Source organism: Hirundo rustica, chromosome 2 (assembly GCF_015227805.2).
Source record: "Hirundo rustica isolate bHirRus1 chromosome 2, bHirRus1.pri.v3, whole genome shotgun sequence".
Taxonomy (NCBI): Eukaryota; Metazoa; Chordata; class Aves; order Passeriformes; family Hirundinidae; genus Hirundo; species Hirundo rustica.
In genome coordinates this window covers 67,158,786-67,185,676 of record NC_053451.1, presented here as the reverse complement: position 1 = coordinate 67,185,676, position 26,891 = coordinate 67,158,786, and the positions used below count along the sequence as shown (strand labels likewise).

The 26,891-nt window shown below is 42.3% G+C and overlaps 1 protein-coding gene across 2 annotated transcripts; it reads right to left on the bottom strand.

Moving 5' to 3' along the window:
• Positions 1-1,701: 1,701 nt before the first annotated feature.
• Positions 1,702-20,206, bottom strand: KLF5 (KLF transcription factor 5). 2 transcript variants are annotated; one of them, XM_040055329.2, is made up of 4 exons: positions 19,991-20,206; positions 17,231-18,101; positions 16,057-16,116; positions 1,702-3,638 (listed from the first exon to the last, which is right to left on the bottom strand). In XM_040055329.2, the coding sequence occupies exons 1-4, from the start codon at positions 20,204-20,206 to the stop codon at positions 3,460-3,462; spliced, it is 1,326 nt and encodes a 441-aa protein (XP_039911263.1). In that variant the 3' UTR covers positions 1,702-3,459. The 2 variants fall into 2 exon arrangements, with proteins under 2 accessions (XP_039911263.1, XP_039911264.1); XM_040055330.2 differs by lacking the exon at positions 1,702-3,638 and adding an exon at positions 9,483-9,556.
• Between the last annotated feature and the right edge of the window lie 6,685 nt (positions 20,207-26,891).

Sequence of the window (26,891 nt, the reverse complement as noted above, 5' to 3'; positions counted from 1 at the left end):
TGGGGAGCTGAACTTGAGGGTGGCCTTGGTACCTTGGGGGACTCTGCGCCAGCTGCTGCAAAGGAACAGAGCAGAGGCTATGGTAACAGTGCTTTTTCTTGCAGATTTTCAGACCAGGCAAGCTGCTGAGCTCCTGTATTAATACTGTACTCTGCAGCCGTAGCGCTTGCCAGAAAAGGAAGCCCCTCTACTTTAGGTTTTATAACATATTCTCTTGCACGGGTCTGTTCTCTCTGTCTCTGTTTGTATTAGGTTAAATGCTGCTGAAGTAGATGGGCCTAATTATGGCCTTTCATTCAAGATTAATATGAAGCCATTAGGCTGGTTTATGCAACCAGGTAGCTGAGCAATAGAAACATCTAAAACAAGTATGAGGCAATGTTGGAGGCTGAAACTGCGCAATCAGTGGGCTTTCATTGTGAAAAGGCATGGGAAACAACACAGGAGCAAGCGCTGCCTTCATCCACTGACTTGAGACAAAGAGGAGAGAGGGGCTTCCAAACCCACCACCAGCCCAGCTCAGACCAGGGGCTGAGCTAAACAGGGGAGCTTGCCAATCCCAATGTCCCCATCACCCGTGATACTCAGCAAATTAAGCCCTAGTAGCTCTTTCCCAGTGACATGGACAATTGCCAAATTCATCGTCAGCTTGTTCATCGAGCAGAAACTCCTCAAAGAAACTTGGGTGTTTTTCTCATGACTGGACCAGGGAAGGGTAATGGCACAGCAACGCTTTTGGGAGCTCTCTCTCCCTATGTTCCAAAACATTGTGCTTACTTTGGCAGTTAGGTGAGATGCAGGGAGATTTTCCTAGCAGTTAACTGGGTCTTTGCTAACCTGGTTAATGCCATCCTAGCTATTTTGTAAAAGGAAGGATTAGATGACATGTGAGAGACAATAATTAAGAAACAAAAATCAACTGAGGAAAAATCAAAGTTTGATTGTAAGGAAAGAACATAGAATTTCAACAAAGGACTTCGGAATCAGAGCTTACGAGACAGTAATGGAATTTTGAAGAAATTACTGAATATTAACATTTGCTAGGAAACTGTATTTAAACTGACACTTCCATTGATTTAAAGGTAAATTTCTTTTAAAAAGCCCAGCATGCCTTTTCTCTTGAAGCTTGGAGGAGAGATATGTACCCCCAGAGCTGAACATACACAACCACTTGAATTTTTCATGAGGACTGTACTTCCACTTCCAAGAGAGAAACACAGAAAAGAAGACACTGATGTGGTAGGCATTGCATTATGCTGCTGTGTGGCCTTCCTGCCTTTCTAGGGCATGAAAGGTCTTTTTTGAAGACAAATTTCTTCTGGGCAACACTGTTGATGAGTGTGAATAGGTTTTAACCATTCTGAAAGCGGGAAGGAATTTGTATACTTCTATACACCCAACAAGTACCTTTGATTTCCAATCATGCTACTGTGGATGGACAACTGTAACTATTTCCAGGCAACTGGTCACTTCTTTTTAACTTCAGATGGCAGAAAAGCACTAATCCTTTCACTTATCCCTTCACATTTATTGCAGAATGCAGAAGTGCCAGGTACTTTCCAAAGAGGTAGTCCCTATGCAGAACAGACATTCTTTTGCTTAATATTGTCATGATTTCCAGCTTCCACTGCAAAATACAGAACTTTCATTGTGAGGAGCTAGAGAGAGCGGGTGCAAACACACACACACACACACACATTAGGCACTTTGTTTTATTTTGCAAAAAAAAAAGTCTTTATATATAAACAATTTCATTCTCTCTCAAAACATTCTATAACTATACAGCTGTTTGCTCCATCATTTGCATAGGAAATACCACAATACAAAAATAAGGTAGGGGGGAGGCAAAAGAAGCAAAACAGCAACCAATTTCTGCATGTGTTTCCACGTATAAACATTTGAAGCCTTACAAAATTATTTACATCATTTGTCAACTATTTACATTGAGAGCAACATTTCTAACTATAACAAACAAAACTATAATTTATCAAGTATATGTAAAATTGTCTTAAAAAAAAAAAAAGTCTATCATATACCACAAATAAATAAAGACAAACAACAGTTTTAACAAAGCTAGGTTTTCCTGCAAGATCCTTTTTTTTGGTATTTTGATTGTCTATTCTAGCCTTTGGTTGACAGCTTAATATTACGGCTTGTGAAGTTCAGACACTTATTAGGTTTGTTTGGTTTTCTCCTGTTGTCTGGCCAAATCCTACCTGGTCTAACCTCATCTTTGGCCCTCCATCTACGATTTCAAGGCTGAGCATGGTGGATCAAAGTCATTGTTAGCATAAAAGGGCACCATTTCATTGACTTGAGTGGAGTTTTAGCTACTTCTGTCAGCAGTAAATTTTTCCCTGCATGTGTCAATCTGAACAGTGGATTAACTAAACTGCACTATAATTAAAAAAAAACCAAAAAAACTGTATCCTTTACCTTCTAGTAAATTACATCCAATGTCCACATGAAACTAGATCATACTGGTGCTGAACCAGCTTAACATGTCTGTGTATGAAAACTGCATCCTAAATCCTTCTTTTTAAAGTGATACTAAGTTTAGCTTATGGTAAGAGGTTTAACATTCTGCGTTCATTTTAACTACCCCCGCTATTTCAGCTTCCAGTATTGACTTTACAGTTCATTCTGCATGTTTTGCCCTTTTATGCAATTTGAAAACTCCTGCTTTGAATATTCAGTGCACACCATTGAGTTAACAGGTACAAAACAGCTGACTAAATTGGTACTATTTTGAGAGGTATTTAAGTAAATTTTTTTAATAAATGTGCCATGTTATCAAATGTAAAACAACTGCTTTTTTCAGATGTTTCTTAGAAAACGTTTGTATTAAACCTAAAAAGCTGATTTGCATATTTACAAAATCTTTGTCATAGCAAACATGCAACACACAGAACAAAATGCTTTGTTCTATGACTGTTTATGAATTTTTCTATGTATTTTATATCCACAAAATGGCTTAACATTAAAAAAAAAAAAAAAAAACCCAAAAACCAAAAAACCCCACATGTACTTAAGTATGTCCAGTAAAAACCTGACAGGATACAGTTCATGGCTTTTCCACTGTGTGCATTCATCTGCATCCTCTCGTTAATTTGTTTACTAAACATTGTCACAATAATGACAGTGCTTTGGTCAAAACACTGCAAGAGGAAAAAAAAAGTATAAAGCTGCAATGTGTCGAGATATAATACTTGTAAAGAGATGAAACCTGCTGACTAAAGCCATATACATCATGAAAGCAAACAAACGACTGAACACTCTGGTAATTGTGATACAGTGTCTTCCCTTTTTCTGCATAAATATACAAAATATACATTTCCAGTTCCTTTCAAGATCTCTTTTAAATGGATATACTCAAAAATTCAACTCATTTCCGTTGTACGTCAAGAGTCAATAGGAAATTGCATAGATACAAAACAGCCTCAAGGACCAGTCCAGCTCTTAGTTCTGATGCCTCTTCATGTGGAGCGCCAGGTGATCGGAGCGGGAGAAGCTCCGGTTGCAGACGGCGCACTGGAAGGGCTTTGCCCCCGTGTGCTTCCTGTAGTGGCGCGTCAGTTCATCCGAGCGGGCAAACCTCCAGTCGCAGCCTTCCCACGTGCACTTGTAGGGCTTCTCACCTGGAACAGAGCACAGAGAAATGGAACTGTCAGCTGCCACTCTTCAGCAGACAACCGATGTGAGTCCACACTGAACAGCACTGCTCTTTGATTACAAACGAGGAGCTGACATATCCTAATACAGTCTATTCATCATCATGTCCCAAACTAACGGCTCCTTCGCTTTTTTCAGCAAATTTTGCTCTTGAAAATGGGATTTAATACCTCATTAAAATGTACAAAACTTTCCAACATGCAAATTGGAGAGAGATATGGTACAGAAATGCAGAGTTAAAAAGCCTGCATGAGACCAACACATGCTTCTTTACACTCACCACAGTATGAGAAGGAGCAGGGGAAAAAAAAGCAGTCTCATGTGACAATTTAACCTGGTTTGTAACTTACACTTGCACCTTTCAAAAATGGGTAAGTTCAGTTATAGTGCTTTATTAAGAGGTCTGAAATGGGAAAGAGGATTTCTAAAAGGATTCTTTGCAGAATCCTTATAGTGTGCAGATCTGTTCAAGATCTTCTGATGTGTGAAGAAAGGAGCACAGCATGCTACAAACACAATGGGGACAGTATTTTCTAAAATGTCACAAGCAATAAAAACTTGTGGTATCCTGCCTGGGGCTAGCTATAAATAGGAGAAAACACCTCCAAGTTCAAAGCACCCATTTTCAGAATGAAATGTCTTTAATCAGGTGCTTAAATAGCCATATTTTAAGGTGGCAAGTGCTTGCTGTCTTCAGCAGTTTGTACTGACGTAGGACGAACATGGCATCTCTGAAAACTTGCCATGTTACAGCAGCAACTTCAAAATCTTCACCTAGCCTTGAATACACTGCCCTAGGCACCTGAAATGTTTAAATTCATCCATTTTAGAACTAGAAGCACAGTATTTTAAGCATGACTACAATTTATGGATGATTGTTGAAATGGGAGAAATAAGGAGTCACAAAGCCACGATGACTTCTGTGTGAAACCAGAATTTTACACAGGTATGTACACCTGCATAGAAGCTTGTGTGGGCATGATGTCACCATACAAGCAAGCTTTATATAAAGAGGTTAAAGCTTGATGTTGTTTCACGAAAACAGTTGGGAGAGTGAATTGCTATATATTTTTTATTAATTTGACCCATTTCGCAAGAAGAGAAAGAAAAGCGAGAGTATCAAAGCACTCGGCAGCAGCTTCATCTGGAGCAGAAACTGATCAAAGCTGAGTTTTTCAAACAATTAGTTCTTTCTAATCCATCTTACAGACCTCCTACGCCTCCACTGGTCCCAACAGTCTCAATCCTACTGCAGAGTGAAGTGCCTCCCACCTTTCCCTGTTTTACTACCACACAAGCATGTGGAAGAAAGTGAGGGGCCAGTATCTCGTAATCAGTGTTTATTCCACATCAGTTATGCAGGTAACACCATCTAAGAAGCTCCAAAATGTTACTTCAGAGGCACTTGTTTATCATGCAGATGAAATTATGAAACTGTTTTTGTCTGGGAGTTTCTACTGCTTCATCTGATCAGCTAGAAACTTTTCATCTGCCACTGAGTTTAGAACCAGCCCTTTGCTCATAATGGGGATGTGACTTTGTACTGGCAAGTGCTGTCTCAACCAGAAGCGGATCTTTTCAAGAAAAGCTAACCACCCACCCATCCAACAATCCCTGCATCAACAGCAACTGGAATTTATTGAAATCACTGCGTAAACACAACATCCCTTAGGAAAAACAAGAGCCCGGCGCCACCTGTCACAGAATTTTTAATTATTTGGTGGATCACAAATCAGAACAGAAATCATCACAGATTTCTATTACAGTTGAATTAACTCAGAGTAAATTCTGAATTTACTCAGAGTAAATTCTGATGCTGATTGAAGATGGAAATGATCTATCATACAGAGTTCTTTTTTGCTCCGCGCAACACGTACTGTAGGCTAAAATACAGATTTTATCCCAACCCAGTGTGTAAAGCTTTTCTAACACCAGTGAAGCCAGCTGAGAACACATTTGGTCTTCACAGCACAATTACAGGAATTACAAGAATTATTCAGTGAGGGATCTTTTGCACTATATAGATCTCAATGTATTTTAACTGGGTTAACAAGGGAGGCTGTATAAACCTGTGCTGCTGATCCAAAGGTACAGCACCAGGGAGTTGATCTTTGAACACTTTGTGTTAAAACACACATGCACACACAGAAGTTACACAAAAGTATTACTCCTGTATTTGAAATGTCTTAATTTAGAGACAGTGTATTTATTTCTTTTCCTCCTTTCTTTCTCCTTTTCTCCCTGTTTGCTTTAAATTCTTCTTTAAAAGTCTTCACTCAAGACTGCCACGTTATACTTAACACTGAACTTACAGTGCTGTGAGCCTGACACCTCACTGTCCAGAGAGTGCATATACAGTCAGGTCTCTAATCTCCTGCAAGTGCTTCTTCTTGTGTTTTGCAGAATCATACAAGGAATGCCAGAGAAGGTAAAGAGGGCAGGAAAATAGCACTAGTTAACAAAAGCCTAGGAATATCCAGACTGGACCAGAATGGGGACCCAGAGATTAAGATCTGTCTCCAAGTCTGGCACTTAGGAAGTACGAAGTACACACAACTTTCACCGAGTGTCAGACTATACTGCACTGTAAAAGCAGCCTCAAAGTTGTCCTGCGTAGGTGACACCTGACCCTCTCAGAGTCCAAACAACAACAACAACAACAAAAGCTGTCTCCCATTAAAACTTTTCCTAACACACGAGCAAGTGTCAGCAGGTGTTGTGAAGGCTCCTGGCAGAGGAAGTGCCGGCGTGCCGGCAGTCTGGGCAGCGGCGATCCCTGCACCCTGCTGGGTGCCACAGCGTCCCAGGCGATGTTGAGTCCCACGGCCAGAACCCCCATCAAACTTCAGGGCAATCAACTTTGTAGAGACACTGTTTAGAAACTCACCACACTGTCACGGTCCCATCACTGCCTGCCACAGCCACGAATCCTCCTGGGCAACAGCGTTGCTCCGGGGAAAAGCTCAGGCAGTGCCATGCAGAACAGCACCGCTCCTCCGTGCTGGCAGACTTCTGCAGCCCTGAGCTAAACCAAGCGCTGCTCAGGGGATGAGCAGAGGCAACAAGCTGGTGCCTTACTCAGATTGTTTTAATAGTGTTACTTTTATGTACTGGAAATTAAAGCCAGAACGCTGTTTTTAACCCCTGCTTTGGCCAACAGTGAGAACTGGAAAATATATTTTTAGTGCCAGTGTAGAGGCCTGGATTATTTTGAATAAATCCTAGGGGTAAAATACTGAATATCTATGTTTGTAATGCTAGTTTCCGTTGGAAAGTTCTATTTAAGAACTGAATCAATTTAAAATGTTTTCCTTTTGGGCAAGGAGGAAGGGGGGTAAAAAAAAGTAGGTGGAGATTAATTTTCACTCCTTTAGAGCAAGCAGAACAACTAGCTGGTAGTGTTCTCTCTCTCAACCTATACACATGCTTTTTGTCATTTAGCAGAAATAAGTATTTGGTTTAAGTTCCTGCAAGCAAGGGAAAAAGAGTCACACATATTTTCTGAAGTGATCCTACTTATTTGCTGCGCTGAGTTTAAAGCTCTGAGAAGCTCTGGGTTGAAGACTTACTTTTTAAAAAAGAAGGTATACACAACAAGGGACACTGAACTCTTTATCCACTGTTTTCATTGGCTACATAGTAATGTAAGACTTGTTTACTTTAATGATTGTGCGAAATACAGTAGCTGTAAAGTTTCAGAAGTATTTCGTTTTCCTCCAGCAATTTAGGGCTTCTATAGGGTGTTAAACCAAGAATGCCACTGGTCATCAAACACGAGGGCAGTACGGCTCAGTTACTGGAACACGATCACGGTATCAAACAGATATTTCACTGTAAAAGCAAGAAAACAGCTAACTCCTCCACTTCAGGGGAGCTTCCACGGGATTTGTTAGAATGTCAACACTGTTCAACTAAAACACCATGGAGGAAGCTGGTACCGATTTCCAGCCAAATAGCACACTCCAACCCTTTCTTCCCAAGCCAGAAATATTATACACAGCACTTCTGGGAAACAGAACTGCTTTCCTTTAAATTATACTTCAACAGGATAGGGATTTCATAAGTTTAATTGGATTTCTGCACAACCTCCTTCTAGTATCAATGGTTTAAAATATCTTGCTGGCTTATACATCACAAAATATATTTTTAAGTTCTTGAGCTCTTAATATGTATCCATTCTCCAGTTTTAAAAAAATACATTTGTGGAGCATGAGAATGAGACTTATATGTGAGCACAGAAATTTTAAGCCGTAATGTTTAGATTGGAAGGTCTTTTAAAGAATGCACATAGCAAGAGATAAGGGAGTTTAACCTGAAAGGAGACTATTCTGCTTCCAAAGTGCCTATTTGTTATAAAAAAATTATTCACAATGCTGTGAGATTACAAGGATGTCAAAAAGACCTTTAGATGTTCACATATAACATGCTACGCTAACCAGCCACTTCAACAGATAAAATCTCCCCCAGCAGATCCCACGGTTTGGGTTTCTTATCAACACCACAAGAGAGTGGTCTGGACCAGTAAACTACACACACTGTGTTGCCTCTTCTCCTTTTAATTTATCTTCTGGTTCAGTTGTGTCAAAACGCGCCAATTGCTTTCCTAACATTGAATTCTAGTCGCTGGCAGCGACCTTCATGGCCATGCTCATTCGGGTAAGGCACAGTGCCACCAGTGGGGGGGAGACGGTCATTTTGAAGACACCCTCTATCTTCAACACAGAGCCTCTGTTCCAGAACATGGCTCTGTTTAAGATTGTTTGGAAAAAACAAGTCACTGACAGACTCTATTATTGATGAATCTCCCCATTAACAAGAAAATAAGCTTCCTTATTTCACCAAAGAGTTTCATGACTTTATTTCTGCAATTCGCTGCTAGGACGGCTCTTTCTTTATAAATAAAGTTGTAAACAGCGAGGGCTGGATTTTCAAACCTAAAGTTAGGTAACTCTATTGGTATGCAGAAATCCAAATACAGATATTACACCAGCCAATGCCTGCACCTTCACTTATTTCCTATCAGAGATTTCTGTCAGAGCAGCGAGTTTGGAGCTCCCTTAAGGAATAACAAATAGTACACTTCTCAGGGACGCCAAAATTACAACACCTGATTACAGCTCATAAGGGTAGAAAAGTATAAAGACAGCCCGCCCCCCCAACCCCTAGTCTTGTCATAATTTTAATATTACTTGTGCTTATTATGGAACTATTTCTAGTGACAAGTGGTTTGCCTTAAAATATATTCAGGTAGGTGTAATAAAATCGTGGCAGGCAAAGCAGAAGTTTCTGTACCAAAATTGCACCAGTTATGTACATAATCTTTATCATGCTCACCTTTAAAACAGGTAATTAAAAAGATTTATGGTGTCTCAAAGCTTTCTGATGCATTTGTTTTCAATTTTTTCACGTTAACAGCAGTTGTCCTAATTTCCTGACATGCTACAGCCTAAAATTTTAGAAAAAAATAACAAAAAAGAATTTTTTCTGGTTTAGTTTGCTTGAAATAGTGTTTCTCTAGCTCAAAGCACCACAGTTTTAAACTCTGATTGTGTGACTGGATCTGAAAGTATTTACTGGGGTGGAACTACTTACTGGGTTTAAGTTTGTAAGCATTCAGAAGTTTTTTGCTCCCAACATTTACCTAAAATCAATCTTCTTTCTCTTACTGACTAAGTGCTACGTGCTGTAGTCATCATTAAAAACAGCTTCTTAGTTTGGTGGATTTTTTTTTTTTTTTTTTTTTTTTTTTTTTTTTTTTTTGAGAAAGAACAGAAAGCTGGATTTTCAAACTGTTTAAAAGATCTTTAGTGCACCAAAATTCTCAATTGTCCAAGATGGAGATGGATGAGAGGGCTGACAGCAAGCCAGGTACAGCCAGCTTATTCTGTGAGTGAGAAAACAAATTTAGTCCTTGAACATCCATCCACAAATGAATGAGCAACATATGCTGCACACTTTTAAATGCAATTAAGTCTCTGCCTACTACAGTAGTGGTAGTGGCTAAAAGGGTACCATTAAATACTACTTCACAATGAAACAGTATTTTAAGGAATTTTGTAACAGAGAGCTTTGAGCTCAGCACAAAGTCCGATCACTGATAAATGAAGCATGAACAGGAATAAAAGATAACTCACTGGTGATCAAAGAGGACAGTGAAAAGAATTCATGTCTGACTACAGAGGTGCAGAAGGCATTACCTTCTCAGCACTCCCACCAGTGCTAGAAGCACACTTATTTTGCTAAGTGTTGTCTTACGCAGTTCAAGGATTAGTGGGGAATCTTGACTGCCCTGTGCAATGGTTTATTTTCTTTCTGGTGTAACATTCTGTCTTAACAGAGGTGGTCTCTCTTCAAGAAGATATGCAAACACAGAGGAAAGGAATTTTTTTAAAGTAGGTTTATAAGAAATCCATGCCATTTGGGGTGCAGGGCTGTGTCTACACATTCTGTGCTGAAGAACACATTTCCTCACCTATGCCTGTGGTACAAGAACTTCTTTTTAGTTCTCTCACCAATAACACTGGCTTTTGTACAGTCAGATAAGAAGTGCTCTTAAACTGGAATTTATTAAACACATACTGTAGACTTCCAGATTTCCATCTACTGTATGCACACACACACCGAAAGAAAAAAAAAAAAACCTAAAGCAATACATTAAAGGTATTTTAACTCAAAGCAAAGCACTGTACACTTGCCAAAATCAAAGGTTTTAATATGTCCTTAATCAGAGTTGTTAGAGATCCCTGAATATAAATAATGCAGCCTGACAGGACAGGAATGCTGCTACCAAGATACTCAGACTAAACTAGGACATTACTTAAATGTTTCTAATCTTTCACCAATGGGAGGTGCAGGTCATCTAACAAACAAGCAACACACTACCCTGACTGGAACCAGGAGTCAATCGTCCCAGTCAAGCCTCAGAAATTAATTACAATAAGGAATGTCTGACCAAATAATGGAAAGTTTTAATCACTGGCAATTGCTGTGAATCTTGGGACTATATTAGCCTATGTAGGGCGGTCTCAAAATGAACTATATTTAAAGCCGGTCTCTTAGGTCAACAGTTTCTTTATCAAGAATCAAATATCCTGGAACTGAAGTTTAATCCTCTCAGGGAGCAATTGACAGAAACAACAGTTCTTTTAAGCTTTCATGCTTAGAGGGACTTTCTAGGCTTTTAATCAAAAAGAAAATATTAGGCTTTTCTTTTCAGTATCTAAAATCTAACAGGAATACTCTCACTGACACCTTGGAATTTAATTCCTGCTTCATGAAAGTTGTATGCTGGATGCAGCTGAGAATGATCAGTAATATATAAAATCAGTAATATATAAAATTTAGGTTTATGCTGCGAAGATTTCAACCTCTTCTGAGCAACATTCGAACACTTCCCATTCAGCTTATGACTGCAGATACAGAACCAGATCAATTATTCTCAAGGTCTGTGATCATTCATGAAGTGTTTGGAAAAAATGCATTATTTTCCCTTAAACTGTGGTTTGCACAGGAAAATAATGTACTTCCATTTCTCTCACAGGCAACTAATGGATTCAGCAGAATTCATAAATAAAAGATACTAACATACCCTTCAGCAGTGTCTAGTAACGCTGCACTTTAATGCACTTTGTCAACAGTTTTATTTAACTCTCTTCCACTTTTCCTTATGGTCTCTATCAATGATGGCGTTTCCTGACAGCTCCTTAAAGTGTAATCTATGCAACTGACCCGTTTAACAGGTCAAAGGATCTGCACAGAAGTATTACTTAATTGCTGTTTTCACGATTTCAGGATGAGGTTTGCTATGGCTGCAACCATAGCAAGGCAGTCTTTTGGGGCCTCCACTCCTCATTTGCGCACCATGAGCGAAATCCCTCACCAAAGTCTTGGTATCATTTGAGTTCCTACATGTTTTCCCAAAGTGCTTTTCTTCCAGTAGGAGCCCAGCTACGACTTGTCTTCCCTTCTGAACCAGGGGCACCCTGAATTCCCAGGCAAATGGCGCCTCCCTTAACAAGTGTCCCTACCCAGGTATGGTGAACTGAGGGCACCAAGTCCCAGGGACTGCTGAAATCAACTGCTTACAACTGGTTCTAATTCTGACGTACCATCCGTCTAATTCTGGATCTATTGAGGCAGAGATCTAAAATAACATAAAATGTTTAACACCTTGAGGAACCACACAAGTCAGCAGCTGTTCCATGCCTATATAAACATTTGAAATAACCAGGGACAGTGGAAGTATTTTGAGTGCATCTCATTTGAGAAATGCCATTTCTCTTGAGTTATCTCTGCTTCCACTTCCCATCACCAAATACAAGCTAGATCTATAGATAGAGATGAAATAGTTCTGCAGTTAATGCTAGAAACTATTAATGGCAAGCCCACCATGTGACCAGAGAACATGCCTGTACAAAGACTCTGTATACGGAAAACCAGTATGCAGCTGGAAAATGTCCACAATGTGCGCGCCTTGATGTGTTCAAAACAATCACAGATTTTCCTCTTAAAAACATACACAATTCTGAAGTGTGCAGCTGCTCACAGAAATAATTAACCTCCCCCGACCCTGTAGCCAGCTGTTCTGCAGCATTACAGGTAATGTACAGGTATGGTATTCCACGTCCCTGCACAGCCAACAGTCAACGTCCGTAATTCAAATGTTCCGCATACAAAGAAATCTAAAAGGATACATGATAGGACCGCTGTTTCTAAATGATTACTTGATACATATATATATATACTGGGATGCCAGAAGAAAAACTGAATGAAGTTTACCTGTAATATGCAAGTAACTGCTTTTCCGAGATTTGGCACACATTTCAATTTGGACATATAGCTGTCATGCCAGAGATTTCAGGCGGCTTTGCTGCTGAACAGCCCGCGATAAATGCACAACCCCCTCACACATTAGATACCGCAGCTGCACAATGCTGGGTACAAAACAGAACTTGTTCCATGACAAACAGGTAACATTATTTTAAAAGAAACTCCCTGCTTCAAAAGGTCAAAAATCCAACCTGTTTTGAAAGATGATCCAACAGGTACTTTAAAATACTGTGTACCATTTTACCTGTTTCAGAAGTAGCTAACATCAAATTCAGGTATCATACTGAAGCATTTTAAGGTATTAAAATCACACATCTGCTCCAGAACTGCATGGAAATGGATGAAAAGTATTCTGTATCTTTTCAACACTCAAACCTTTGTTCATATTCTGTTTTGGAGTTGCCAGTTTACCAACTAAAATTTATTTCACCGTGAACAAATGCTAAAGCATTACGTAGGGAAAGAAAAATGTGTGCCTGCTTCAACAATCAATACAAATACATAACCCTGTCTTAGCTTTTAACTGGAATACTGGATTCCTGATCAACAGCAAGAGTCCAGTGTAATTACATTAAATCAGCGTAACTGCATCACTTTATACCACCTGTCTTGGTGTAAGGCAAACAGCTTGGGAACACCAAAGACTAAAAAAATATATGGGATTTTCCTCTTGCCCATCTCCTATAGTTTTGTTTAGATGTAATTTATAAAATCTGACAGTGTGTTCATATCTGAACTGAAAAAAAAAATAGACTGCAGCCTACATTCCATCTATCAAAAGTAACATTTCCCTTAGGTTTGTTCTCAAAGAACATCTACTAAACCCAGGGAAAGCCTTTCAGAAGAGAAAGGCTGCTAAATAAATACTGTGAAAAGGCTGAGATTTTCCAATACAAAAGGAAAACCATGAGGTCTGTCTTGACTTTTAATGGCAGACAAACTTTGCTGCAGGCTCTTTTATTTTAAGATGACAGATTGCTGAGAAGGGCAGGGACTGCTTGGGATGAGAGAGACTGAAGCCGATTTTAAAAGGTATTGTTAAGAAACTAAGAATAAGGAGAGAACTTCAGTGGTCCATGATTACTAAAGAACGGGTTTAGCCAGATAAACAGGTCTGCTATCCCTGAAGGGATTTAAAAGAATATCACACACAACTTTATTAAAACAGCTTACGTGACATTTGCTTTAGACTTTGAAGGTAAAAGCTTCGCAGAGTCCTTTAAAAATGTTTTAAACTAAAAAATCAAAACTTATTAGTGCTGTATGAAACCACAGTTCTGGGGGGGGTGGGACGAACAGAGGCATATCCTCTAATTTAGCCCTCGGCATCAATCCCTTTGGAGATCAATAGCAAGGTTTCCTTGCACTGTTGGGGAAGGCTGAGCAACTTCACAGGTTTCCCTGAGTTTGCATCCCTTTACTTTAGCATTCCTTAATCGATCAAACATTAAGTCAGAGATCTGGCTCTTAAAACACACTTCTACCCTACGTTAAGGCAGAGATCAGAATTACTGCTGGAAATCTTCAAGTATGAAGTGAATATTCAGCAGAGTTAAACTAATCCAAACTCTGAAATACTGCAGGTAACAGGATAGGACTCACATTCTTGCATGTAATGCACGCTTTAGACAGTTTATCCCTTCATTCACCTCCCCAGAAGACCCTTTGTATTACAGACCTGCTTAAGTTTGCTAGATTTTTATCTAAAACAACATTCTTGTTTCAATGAATACATCAGCTCCTCTGACCTCTGCACATTTATTCACATTTCTAGGTAAAAAAGTGAAGGCAACAATAAACATTAGTGACCCTAAGCAATATATGCTAGCAATGAGGTATGTACTTCTATGCATACAAGAGCTAACTTTGTAAACCCTGAAGTCATTACTACTCAAGGTACAGAAAAACATATAAATTGATTTTAAAAAGAAAAAGCATTCATTTCAAATGCTGACTACATAGTGTTAATGTTTAGACTAAAGCTTTGCTTTTAAATCTCTTCCTAGTTATTTTGTAATAGCAATCAAGATATTTAAAACTGGTATTTAGTTCCTGGCTGAAGTGCGCAAGGGGAAATCGTACACTTAAATTTACAGACTATTTATTAAACAGGGAATCTACTCTCTGACACTAGTCAGATTTACAGCCTCATGAAAATATTCCTTTCTTACTAAACTTACCGCTAGCGAGCAAGTAGTGATTATATATTAAGAATATTTTTAACAGTGTTGGTGTTTAGTCTGTCACTAATGCAAAACAATAATCTTCTACTTGCTTTTAATCTTTCACTGTACAACACAGGTAACTTTCATTTCTGAAAACAAGATTTCCTTAGTAACACTTAGCCTGGACATACTCAACTTCTTCACAATAATCTAACAATCCATTTATAATAGCTGCTGATCAGAAGGCATTGTTTCCATAGAGATAATGAAACATTTTGTTAGACCATAGCTCAGGACAAGTTTTGATTTAAGCTTAGGTGCAAACTCACCCCTTGAACGGCCGTAGCGCTGACAGTCTGCTTCAATAACTAAGTTGTTTGAACTGTGACTCGTGTTTTGCTCTTATTCTAAGCCCATGCATAAAAGCACTGAGGTTCACACACTTCTAAAAACAGAAGTCACAGTCCTTTCATTTAATTTCTTTACAAAACCATTCAGGTGCTTTTCACTGACTTAGCATGAGTGGTTCTGTACCAAAACCCCAGCAAAGAACTATCCTAAACAGTTTCAGGCGTGCTGGTGGTGAGCTATGTTTTTTTCCTTCTCTACCTCCTTCCTTCTTCCCCCTGCCTCAGCAGGTGAACACCTGGGGAGAGCATCTGGGGCAGTTCCACCTCCCAACCACTGTCCTCAAGCACTCACAGCTCCTGCGCCCACACACAACCAGCACCGTCCCCGGCTCCGCTCCTCGCGGGCCCGGGAACAGGGACTGCCTCTAGCTGCAAGCGGAGTTTGATCAGAGTACAAAAAACAACTGTGACACACTGACACCTTTAACTTTCTTCATTTTAATCTCTTTCCCTGATAAAAAAAAGAATTGAAATTATGTCCTTTAAAAAAAAAAAAAAAAAAAAGCCCACTTAATGCCAAGGACAAAGTAAATGGACATATCTTGGGAGTTTTCATGATGTTTGTGAAAAAATCTAAGATTAAATAATCCTAAAAGGTCAGAAAGAAAGCCCAAGCTAGAAAATTTTATCTACTCAGATAAATCTTCAAAAGTAGAACATCTTTACTATGTCTAATTCACTATTCAGGAAGGAAAAAAGATTTTTTTTTAACACTTTAATGGCATTTTAGACTGAAAGTTTCCATCTACTTTATTGTCAGCTATTCTGAGTTCCACTGAGGTTTAACAAAACTGCATTAATAAAACAAATTTTATTTCTCACTGCCCAATCTTCAAATATCTTGTAGCTGAATTGCCAGTCCGTCCACACCCCTCTAGAGAAAACAGGGAGAAGCTGGCAGACCCAGCCTGCCTGCTTTGTCAGAAAACACATCAAGCACGGACAAACGAGAGACAGCAAAAGAGTGAGCACATACATACCTGTGTGAGTTCTCAGGTGCGCTTTTAAGTGAGAAGACTTTGTATAAACTTTTGTGCAGCCTAAACAAAACAGAAAAACGAAAAAAAAAAAAAAAAAAAAAAAGCAAAGAGGCTTCAGTAGGGAGAACAGAAACATTCCACACTGTTTAAATTTCCTCATTTCAGGACTGGGGTACTATCTAGACACATTTAAGTTTACTACTTTCTGGTATCATTTTTGCCATTTAGAAGCAAAATTTTATGTAGGACGCTCCTAGAGATATGCTGCTTTACACAGAAAAGAGAAAAACATTTATGTTTCTGGTAGATTTACTGCTTTCTAATAGGCCATTTGCTGTTACAATCTGTGTACAGTAACACCTGCTACATCTAAGTCAACAACTTAGCAGGGGTGGATTATGTTGTTTTTTTTTTAAATTTCCAAGAGGACCCGATCAAGCCAGACTCCGCGTCATCATCACCCAGGGCTCAACACAACTCTTCCACTGGGCATTTATTGTATGGCACAGCAATTGGGCGATATGGCACCAAGAGCTGCTGAAGGGGGAGCAGCAATTTCTCTCTGTGCTACAACGGGCGTGCACGCCTTGTATCTGGGATCACGTACTACGTGGAGGCAAACTTTACAGTCAGGTCCCTCTTCCCCTTCAGTGCAGGAGGAAATCCATCTGTGGACAATTTTCAGAGATGGTTTTAGTGGATTTATGAGGGCAGCTAAATCTCCTGTTCATAACAGGGAAGAACGGCCGTGCCCTTGGCTACCAGGAGCTGAAATTATTCTTGCAGTGCCAGAAAATTCAAACAGAGCTGTACTGCACTGGACAAACCGAGCCTCTGCTCCATCATGAGTACTGGATAGTCACGCTGATTTACACTAGCAAAGGCCAAAATTTTTATTTTCTACGGAACCCGTATTTTGTAACATGGTAAAATGAGCCCAAGAGAATGACAAATGTCATGAAGAGTACCTATCATTTAAGGAATGCGAGAGTCTTCCACTCAAAATAAAACAATGATGAAGACAAATTCTACTTGGACAAAAAACTATTTGGTTCTCCCTAGGTGTAGACCACAGCTAAAGAAAACCACTTATACCTCATCCATGATTATTCACACTTTTTTTTTTTTTTTCCTCAATTGCAAGAGCTGGGATTTTCTGGCACAGGTCGCTTACCTGGGTAGTCACAGTAGTGGATACGTCTTTTCTCCAAATCTGGGTTACTTCTCCTGTTGTATCTGACAGGTTGGATGTTCTGGGGGGTTATGGGAAGAGTTGCTGGTAAATTCGGGTTGTGAATTGCCAGCTTGGAAGCTATAGTTGCGGCGTATGATGGAGGAGGGGTTAAATTCTGCAGCATCTCTGCTTGTCTGTCTGGACTTCCAGGCTCTGAACTTGGGGGCGAAGGAGGGAAGTAAGTGGCCTGCTGCTGCAGAAACTGGTTTGGCATGGAGTAGGTACAGGGGGGGATGCCCTGGAACTGTTTCATTGCAGTCTGTGGAACAGCCGAGGAGAGTGTGTTAAGGCCCGCCATGGCTGAGGGCATGGAGACATTGTTAAGGGAGTCCATCACGGCTGCCTGAGGAGTGGTGTTGGGCATGTCTAAATCCGGCGAGCTCAAGAGCTGATACAACTGGCCTTGCTGGGGCGTGATGGAAAGATGGACATCTGGAGTAGGAAGCTCCTGCTTGATGAAAATGTTGTTCACGTCAGGAGTTTGGTGGGAGCTGAAGATGCTGGTAAATTCTGGGAGAGCCTGAGTGGGAGCAGGGGCAGGGGCAGTAGTTTCATTCTGGTGACTGAAGATGGTGACCGGCTCTGTCTTGATGTGAGTTACACAGGGTCGCTGTGATTTGTACAGGCCAGTTCTCAGGTGGCTGATGTCGGGCAGGAAGACGTTCATGTTGATGCTGTAAGGCAACCCTTCGCTGTCAGTGAAAAACTGGTCTACAACCGAGGCACTGTCTCTTCTGTATTTCTTATGTTCAGGGATGACGGGAACGGGCGGGAGCTGAGGCGCCAGGTATTTCTCCATTTCACATCTCGTCTACAAAGACAAAACAGACCATAATCCACGTGAGTTGTTACCAACTTAAAAAAAAAATGATGGCATCCAAGTCATGTGAGGCTTTACAAATAAAAGGCAATACTGTTCATCCAGCTGCAAGACATCTACAGAGGAAGTTATGAATGCTCGCACTAATGATAACCTGCTTGATTTTACAATCAGCACACCGATCAGCATCATCAAGGACAAGGAGATAAAGTCACGGTACAAAGAGTTCACACATTAAGACAGATCTGATGTTTCAGCATACACAAACTTTTCATCTTTTATGCCTAAAAGACACTGCGAGGCAAAGAAATGACAGGCGCTGCGCCTAATCTGCAGATCTCCTGCTCTGGAATTCACTGCTCCAGCAGGGTGACTGCCTATCTGTTTCACCCGCTTCTCTTTGAAATGCTAACTGTAAAAGCCACATCCTCAGCTGACTCTTTGAACACTAATACTTCAAATCATGTTTATAAATACATATATATATTCCATACTTCCATGATTTTTCATCCCTAGAAAAACGGGATTTAATTAGAAATACAACGCTGAAGTGTAAAGCTATTAATAATATCGAGTAAAAAAAGGAGACGAGTTGACTACATCGGAGTACTCTTTGTGTAAAGTATCTCCAGGACTACACTTGAACCAATAATAATCTATGCAGTGTATAATTGTCTAATGGCGTGATAAACATGTCCCTATCCATGCCTCGGTTCTCGGAGAGCTCTTTAATTACTGGAAAATCATCCTCTTAGCACAGTAGTGCGAGGGAATCCGTGGGCGGCTGGAGCCCTATACATTACTGGCGTACAGTCATCGGCAAAACATTTATCATGCACTCTCCAGTGGGCAAATGCTACATTCCCCCCTGCCCTGTCAAGAGAGCGCTCATACCAGACCCGTTTAGCGCCCCGCAAGCGAAAGCAGCTGACAAACAGCAACTCTGCCCGAAAGTGGATTTTAGGACCTTTCTTCAAAGACCCCCGGTAAACACCACAAACAAACACAGCCGCCTTCCCGTCCCTTTGATCTGGATCTGCCCCGACATGCCGGGCTACTTTTTCCAGCTCTTGTTTACGAGTCGAGGGCAGCTCGCTTTGAAGACAGGGAGTTATTTACTCGTTAGGGAAGACACCACCGAAGGGAAGCGCCCGACAGAGCGCTGCCCGGCACCGGGGCTCCCTCCGCGCCGACCCGGCCCCGCCGGTGCCTCGCAGGGCGCGGGGAGCCGCCCCTGGAGCGGGCACCGTCAGCGGGCTGGAGCCCGGCTGCGGTTGGCACCTTCCCGCTTTTAGCTCCTCCAGCTGTTTGCTCGCGGATCCGCTCCAAAACAGCGTCCTGGGACAGGCACAAAGTCCTGGGAAGTCCCCCCTTACCAGTGAGTCGTGTGCTCTCCCCCCGCGCCCCCCGAACATGACTCCTTGCGTGGGCGAGGAGGACAGGCGGCCGCTCTAATTCTGCCGCCGGGCAAGTGCGAAGGCAGCAGCTGTAGCTTTCAACACACCCGCGGGGGCAGCCCCGCTCCCCCCGCCGTCCCGGCCGCTGCCTCCGGAGCCCGCGCCCCGCCTCGGCCGCCTCGCCGCGCTCCGCCGGCGGGAACACGGGAGCGCTCCCCGCTCCGCGGCGCTCCGCACGGGCGGGACGGGCGGCGCGGCCGCTCCCCCGCACGCACACACATACACACACATACACACGCACGCACTCCGCCGCTGCCGCCGCCGCCACAGCCCCGGACTTCGGCGTCCGCCGCCCTCGCCCGGCCCCACCCAGTCCCGCCCGCTCCGCAGCGGCCGCTCCCGCCGGGGCGAGGCGCGGCGGCCGGGGAGCTGCGCGGGCAGCGAGTGCCCACCGGCGGGCTGCGAGCGGCGCCCGCTGCCTACCTGCACCATCTCCTCCGCCGGCAGGTTCGCGCCGCCGCCCCCGCCGCCGCCCCCCGGGTGCTGCGGCGGCGGCTGCTGCTGCTGCTTCAGGTCCTCTCCGGGGAAGATCGCTGCCTCCCGGGTCCCCAGCACGGGCTTCAGCTGCGCGAACACCGGCTCCTCGGGCTGCTGCACGGGCCCCAGGCGGGCGCTCATGGTCAGCACCCTGGTGGCCATGGGGCTGGCGGCGGGCGCGGCGCGGAAGGGCTGCCCGCCCCGGCTCAGGGTGAGTGACCCGCGGGCGGCTCCGGGCGGTGGCTACTCGTGCGCTCACTCCCCAGGAGCACCAGCCCAGAGCGCATCCACTCCGGTATCGCCAGTGCCTCCGCCCGTACCTGGCCGCGGGTATCTACCCGGTGACACACGCCCGCCTCTATTTCACCCTACTCCGCCCCCGGCCCCCCCTATACCCCACCCAGCCCGGAGAGGGGGCCGGCCCTGCCGCCCGCCCTGCCTACGGGGAGCGGGCAGCTCCTCCCCGCCGCCCGGTCCGGCCCGGCCCGGCCCGGCCCTGCCCCGCAGCGGCGGCGCCGGCGAGCGCGGCGGTGATGGCCGAGAGGTGCCGGTCCCCGTCCCAGTCCCGATCCCGATCGTGATCCCGATCCCGGTGCCGGCTCCGGCAGGGCGGTACCGCCCGGCCAGCAGCCGGGGAGCGGTGCCCGGCGCAGAGTCCCAGGAAAGGAGCGGCCGGCGCGGCGCTCGCCCCGGAGTGGAAGCGGGGTTTCAGCAAGTGCGGCGCTCCGCCGAGGCTTCTCTCGTGCTTTTACTATTATTTATAGTCTCGTAAAGAAGCACTGCTAATGTGGGCACTTTAGAACAACCGTCTTGTCCTACCTTTCATCTTCAAAAGCGTTTTAAAGGCAGTCGATCAGATTTATTATTTTTTGTCCTGAAGGCAACTCGTACTCGAAACCTGCTGCTAATAATTATCAGCCCGGCGGTACACATCCACCCGCCCCACCCCGTACACTGCGAAAATGAAGTTTTTCAGCATTTTACAGAAATAGCGCAGAGAACAAGGAAGACGGGTAGAGAAAAAGAGGTAGCGACAATTGAATCTTGTCTTCCCCCCTTCCCTCCCCCCTTTCCCACCGAAATGAGGCAAGTTTCTATTTACTTGTTTTGAGGTGTGGTTTCGACGCAAAGCATATTTCCCCGTAGACACAGCACGGTGAGCTAAGCTACCGCATGTTTCGCTGAAGCGGAAAAAGAAGGGACGCCGTCCTTTCGTGCAACACCGACCGGCTCTTCGTCGTATGGGAAAAGTACAGCATGTAGGGGAGCTTTGGAAAAGAGCACAAATTTTCCACCTTTCTCCCAGGCCTGTCAGCTCTGCGCCTTCGGTTTGCAGGGAGAGAATCTGGGAATCCACAGAAATGTCGGCAACCTCCCCATTCCCGTATTTATCCCCTATCATTTACAGACAAGATTCTTTTTTAAAACATAAAAAAACCCCCAGTTTTTTGTTGTTTTGTTTTGTTTGTGTTTTTTTTTTTTTTTTCCTGGTCAACCTGGCACTCCTCCCCTTTGCCGCCCAGTCCACAGCGAGTAGGATGTCTCAGAGCCTGCATGTAGAAAGCTAATTACAGAACCAGGGAAGAGCTCATCATAACATTTCTTTACACGAGCTGTTTGGCAATATGCAGCCTCTTGATGCTTGCTGTTACAAACGTAGTAGTCTACTCTGGCTACTCCCGTCAGCGCAGCGTTAAAGCCGTGCAGGCTCATTTCCATCCGACACCAACACATATTCCCGTTCAAACAGTATGCGACTCGTGGCTGGCATTTCTGTCCCCACTCAAGCCTAGGAGTAGGTGTTTTAACCATCAGATTTTAAAATCATGTCTTGTTTTTGTGTGACTGCCCTTCACATAACCCTAGTTAAGGGTTAAACTTCAAACTGCGGTTTTTGAATACCCGACATGTCCCCTATGTCAACCCTGTTAGGCTTCAAATTATGTTTTTGACCATCTGAAAGGACAAATTTAGTATAAACTGCTCTCTAACAGCTTTAAAAGTGCAAAACTAGCAAAACTACACTTTTGCTGTCTGGAAACGAATTCTTAGAGATCAAACACAGCATAGGACTAGGAAGCATCCAGTGTTGTGCATTTACTGGGAACATTTATATGAATCCTGGGGCTGTAGTAACTGAAGTGTTTCTGAGACTTGCATACCTTCTTTGCATGTTTTCTCTCCATCTGATTAAATGAATAATAAACATAATTTCAAATTTTTTGTTTGTTTGAGTTATTTTTATCTCTTTTGTTTTGTTTTATATATATGCATTTATAAAGAGCCTGCTCTGGCAAAAGCTTTGGCAGGTTAATTAGAATGGTATCACAGAGTAAAGCTCTGTGTATACTTTAAACATTTTCAGAAGCATCTCTGAATGTGTTTTAATTTTTTTAGAAAGGATGTAATTAGGCCTGAAATGCAGATAAATAAATCCAATCTCATCGCCATGTTTTTGTGATACTGATGGTCTAGGTCCTCCAGTCTTTTGTCAAGCAACAATCAGTGGAAGATGACTAAAGACGGTATAATTTTTAAAGAGCTTTTTTTTTTTTTTTTTTTTGACTGTTCTACTACTATTAACATTTCAACAGGAAAGTCAGATAGACTCTTGCTCCTGCTCAGGTTTACTGCTTATCTGACCTACATATTGCTGCACTGTTTAGTTTACAGATAGTCTAAATGCACTTTTAGATCCAGACAGAAAAAATATTTGATAGGCCATTTCAAGAATTCCCATTGTTATTAGATTTTACACTTCTTGGAACAAATAATTTTTCTTTACAAATTTAAAGTCAATACTAAGTGGCCAGCTAATGTTATTTCCTAATGAGAGTTTGTTCAGACTTAATCATACTGAAAAAAAAAAAAATAAAAAGAGTCTATGGCTATAATAAATTTGGAATGTTTCTACTTCTTCACAGATTTTGCAGACTGAGGTAGAAGTGAGTTTACACCTTAACAGATGAATTCGCAGCAGAAAACCGAGTAAACTGTTTTCAACCCAGCACAGCTCTGTTTGTCTTAGTATGACTTCAGGCAGACACGTTTAGTAGTTTTGATAAGTGATCATTCCTCTGCAACACAAGACCTGGGGCATCTTCTAAAAATGACAGTTCAAGGTCCTCAGTTATTGTCCTGAAGAACAAAAAAAAGGAGTAATGAAGCATTGATTGGTATGTGAAAGACACTTTTCAGTGTCCACGGTCAGTGCAAGAGAAGTGCAACTCTCTGCGCTCAAAAGAGCATTACCAGGTTAAGGCAAAAAGGGTTAAACTTTCTGAAAGTATGTTAATGCTGCAGGTTCTGAGTGGGCAAGGATCCAGGCTTTCTGAATGAATGTAGACTCAATTACTTTGAACTCTCTTGTTCTGTACATTCCTATTCGCTTAGTAGTGCTATGCCCATTAGGGGAGACAGGAGAAAACAAGAACAAATGTCAAGTCCCAGGCGGTTGGGAGCTTGGCAGTGGAGGAGCAGAGTACTGCCTTGTGGGAGTGGGGTTGGGAGCAAAGAAGTTCAGCAGGGGGGCCAGGATGGAGATAGGCTCTCTGGTTCCCTAACTCCTCACTCCACAGGACATACATCCTAGGAAAAGTTCTTGTGTCCCACTGTCCTGCTGGGAGGAGCAGGGCCAGAGTTACAGGGACCTGCACATGTTGTTTGGAGGCATAGGGAAGGACTGGAAAGACGTGGACAAGTTGTTTCATAATGAAGAGGTGAGGGAAAACCAAGAACCTCAGCTGAATTAAGCCAGGCTTGAAAGTCACCATTAAGTATGGAAGATGTCTGATTATAATTTCAGGAGCTTTTAGCACATAGAGAGGCCTGTTGTGATTCAGCAAATACCCACCTCATTTTTTCACGTAAATTTACTAGAGAAGTGGGCATGAACTTTCTTCTTGCAAAATAGTAGCTGTCTGTACTTTTGGCCACTCATTAGACTCCATCTCCCCAAGGGAAGAAATGATTTCTCTTTTTACCTCTAATTTTCAAAAGAGAGCCAGCACAATCCTTTTACTTTAAGAAAGTCATTATTTTTCTTCTGCTAACTTTCTTCTGAAGACAGGATTCCACCAGCCACGAGGTACCATCTCAACTCATGACAGGCTTTGCGAATGCCACTCGCGCTATATAATCCAGCACCACCACACCGAGGAATGTAGCAGGGTGACTTTCTGTTAAAGCGAATGTGGGAAATCATGAAATGAGTCTATTCCTGTGTACCTTTATCTCTTGCTGTTTCAGGATTAGCTTACAGAGGTGTTCCCTTTGCTTTTGAAAGGCAAGCCTGGTTCCCGTTTTTCATTTCACTTTACCAGAAATACTGTGATAGACCATACGGAGAGAAGGATATTTCTGCTGAAATAACAAAGAGCACTCCTTAATTATTTCAGCCTGGCACTTGAGTAAAAACACATTTCATCTTGACTTCTTTCCTCTCTTAACATTTCAGTAGTCATCCCATTCTACCTCTGCTCTAGTGTGCAAAGCCTTACAATCAGGAAAATACCTCTAGCTCTCCTCGGACAAGGCTTTGTTTTGAAGGATGTACAGAAAATGAGATTTCATTTTGCCAACCCCCCTGTATACTCTAGAGGACAGTTGAGTCAAACCTTCCCATTTCCAGTGGAGTTCCTCAGGCTTTCCTTGCTGCTCTGCTGGGAGTGAAGTGTGTACCTTCCTGAACTAGCTTGGCATTTTTTAAAATTAAATTGAATTGGCACATCATATCAGGTAGAAACCTTCTCAACAGAGTGACTCCAGAACGGGATTTGACAGTTTTTCAGGATATAAAGACTATAACAAACCTGCAAAAAGAAACTATTCCTTTATTCTACAGACTCAGGGAGAGTCACCACTGCAAAACTTGGTACAGACTTTATAAAATGAGAGGTGTGTGCAAGGTTTTATTTTGCACAGTTAAAAATCAAGCAAACTTAAAGCTGCGTTTGAAGTTTGCTGAGATTATTAAAAGCACACAGATGCAGTTGTACTTGTGGTTTGTTTTTATCCTTCAGCTAAACATATTTTTCTTCCATTGTAAGATGAGTAAGTTAAAATAGCAGTGAAGGTTTGTGACAACTAAATAAAGGTATGTAAACGTACCCACAAACAACTTTTGAAAAAACTTTTTGCAGCAACAGGTAAAGATCCTACCATGTCTGCATATTCTGTGTTTTGACCTGAGTCAGTCTGCACTGTACAAAGCCTAATTACAGATTAATTATATAAATCTGTCTATGCAGAGGTCTGTTCAAGTATTTTCCCTCAAGTTTAACTTGAGCATGTATGTATACACTTGCTTGCATCAGTCTGATTTGCTATTTATCAAGGCCAGTGCTGACTTGGCGGAACAGATGTTTCAAGATGGAAACTCAACTGCTCATTACTTAAATTCTTGGATTAAGAATCATCAACCTGTCTGGAGGGAACAAGACATCTTACTCAGTAGCTAAACCCAATCTTTTGCCAGATTTTAAGAAATCTTAACTACAGGTAAACAGCTTCATATTACTTAGGTTCCAGGTACAGTTCATATATTTCCAGCCCATCTGATGAGAAAAAATATTGAAAAATAATTTATTGTTACTTTTTTTTTTTTTTTTTTTTTTTTACCTTTGTATGTTCAGAGTATGTCTGAACTGGAGGCTGTTTATTACAACAGGCCTTTTTGAGAACAACAGGTCACTGACTCAGCTTTAGGAGATGAGTCTTTCCTGTATTTTCATCTGTTGTCATACAGCTGTTCGGCTCTGACTTGTTGCATGGCAGAGCCAGAAATGACAATGACATGATCCTTCACCATGTCATTTAATTATTTATGTACCATTAGAGCAGATGGAAATCTGTACATGTGCGGTAATTAGACAAGATTAATTAAAATGCTAATGCACTTTAAAAATAACATTCACAGTTTTTTGAAAGGTAGTTTGCCCATTACTTGGAAGTTCAGTGGGAGCCATCACAGTTTACTTCCACGTCCCCTGTCCAACGAGAAGGCTGCCTGCTTTAAAAGAGCAAATGGTGTTGGCAATGCTTGTTAGCAATAGGTGGTCTTATGTGGCATTTTAACTGCTTGAATATACAAGACAAACCCACATTTTTTTACTACCAAAGAAAGCACTTTTTGGCTCCAGAATGTTTATGCTGAGGATCTGTTAACAAACGCTAACTGTAAAGCTGCCGTATTTGCGTATGTTGGCTGAAATCTCCTGATTAGAGAAATAATGTAGTAGAGAGTGGTTTGGGTCTTGTGAAATACTGGTCTGCCAGGTGGGAGATGGAGCCTATACAGGCTTGGACACGGCAGAGGGGATGGTCTGGCTGGACAAGCTAGGAAGGCATTAAAGCAATGAGCTGCTAGGTTAACAATCCCTAGGAGCACAATGAGGTCGGGCAATGAATGCTCATTTGGGACTAAATCGTCATGTTGAGAGAAAAAAATTAAGGGATGTGGTCAGAAAAAATTCCTTCACTTCTTATGCCGTGTCCTTTCAAGTAGGGGAAGAAAGGATTAGCTCCTTAATCAACTGCCTATGAAAGTGCTTAAAGAAGATTCTGGGACCCTTAGAGGCCAATATCTGCAGGGTACAATATGCTGTTCACTGTGATCCTGGAGAAGTGCAGAGGCCCTGAGAGACAGCTTTGGCTGTCCAGAGGAGCTAAAAACCCTGTGTGGTTATGTTCCTTATGTTCCCTGTGGGACCTGAACTGACCCATTCAGAGAAGTGTAGAAACCTATATTTCAGTGTGCTGTGGAGCTCTACCCTTAGGAGTGAGGCAGGAGCGTTCATGCTATTAGTGCAAATGTCTGCACAAGTCCTAAAACTAAGCCATATCTATA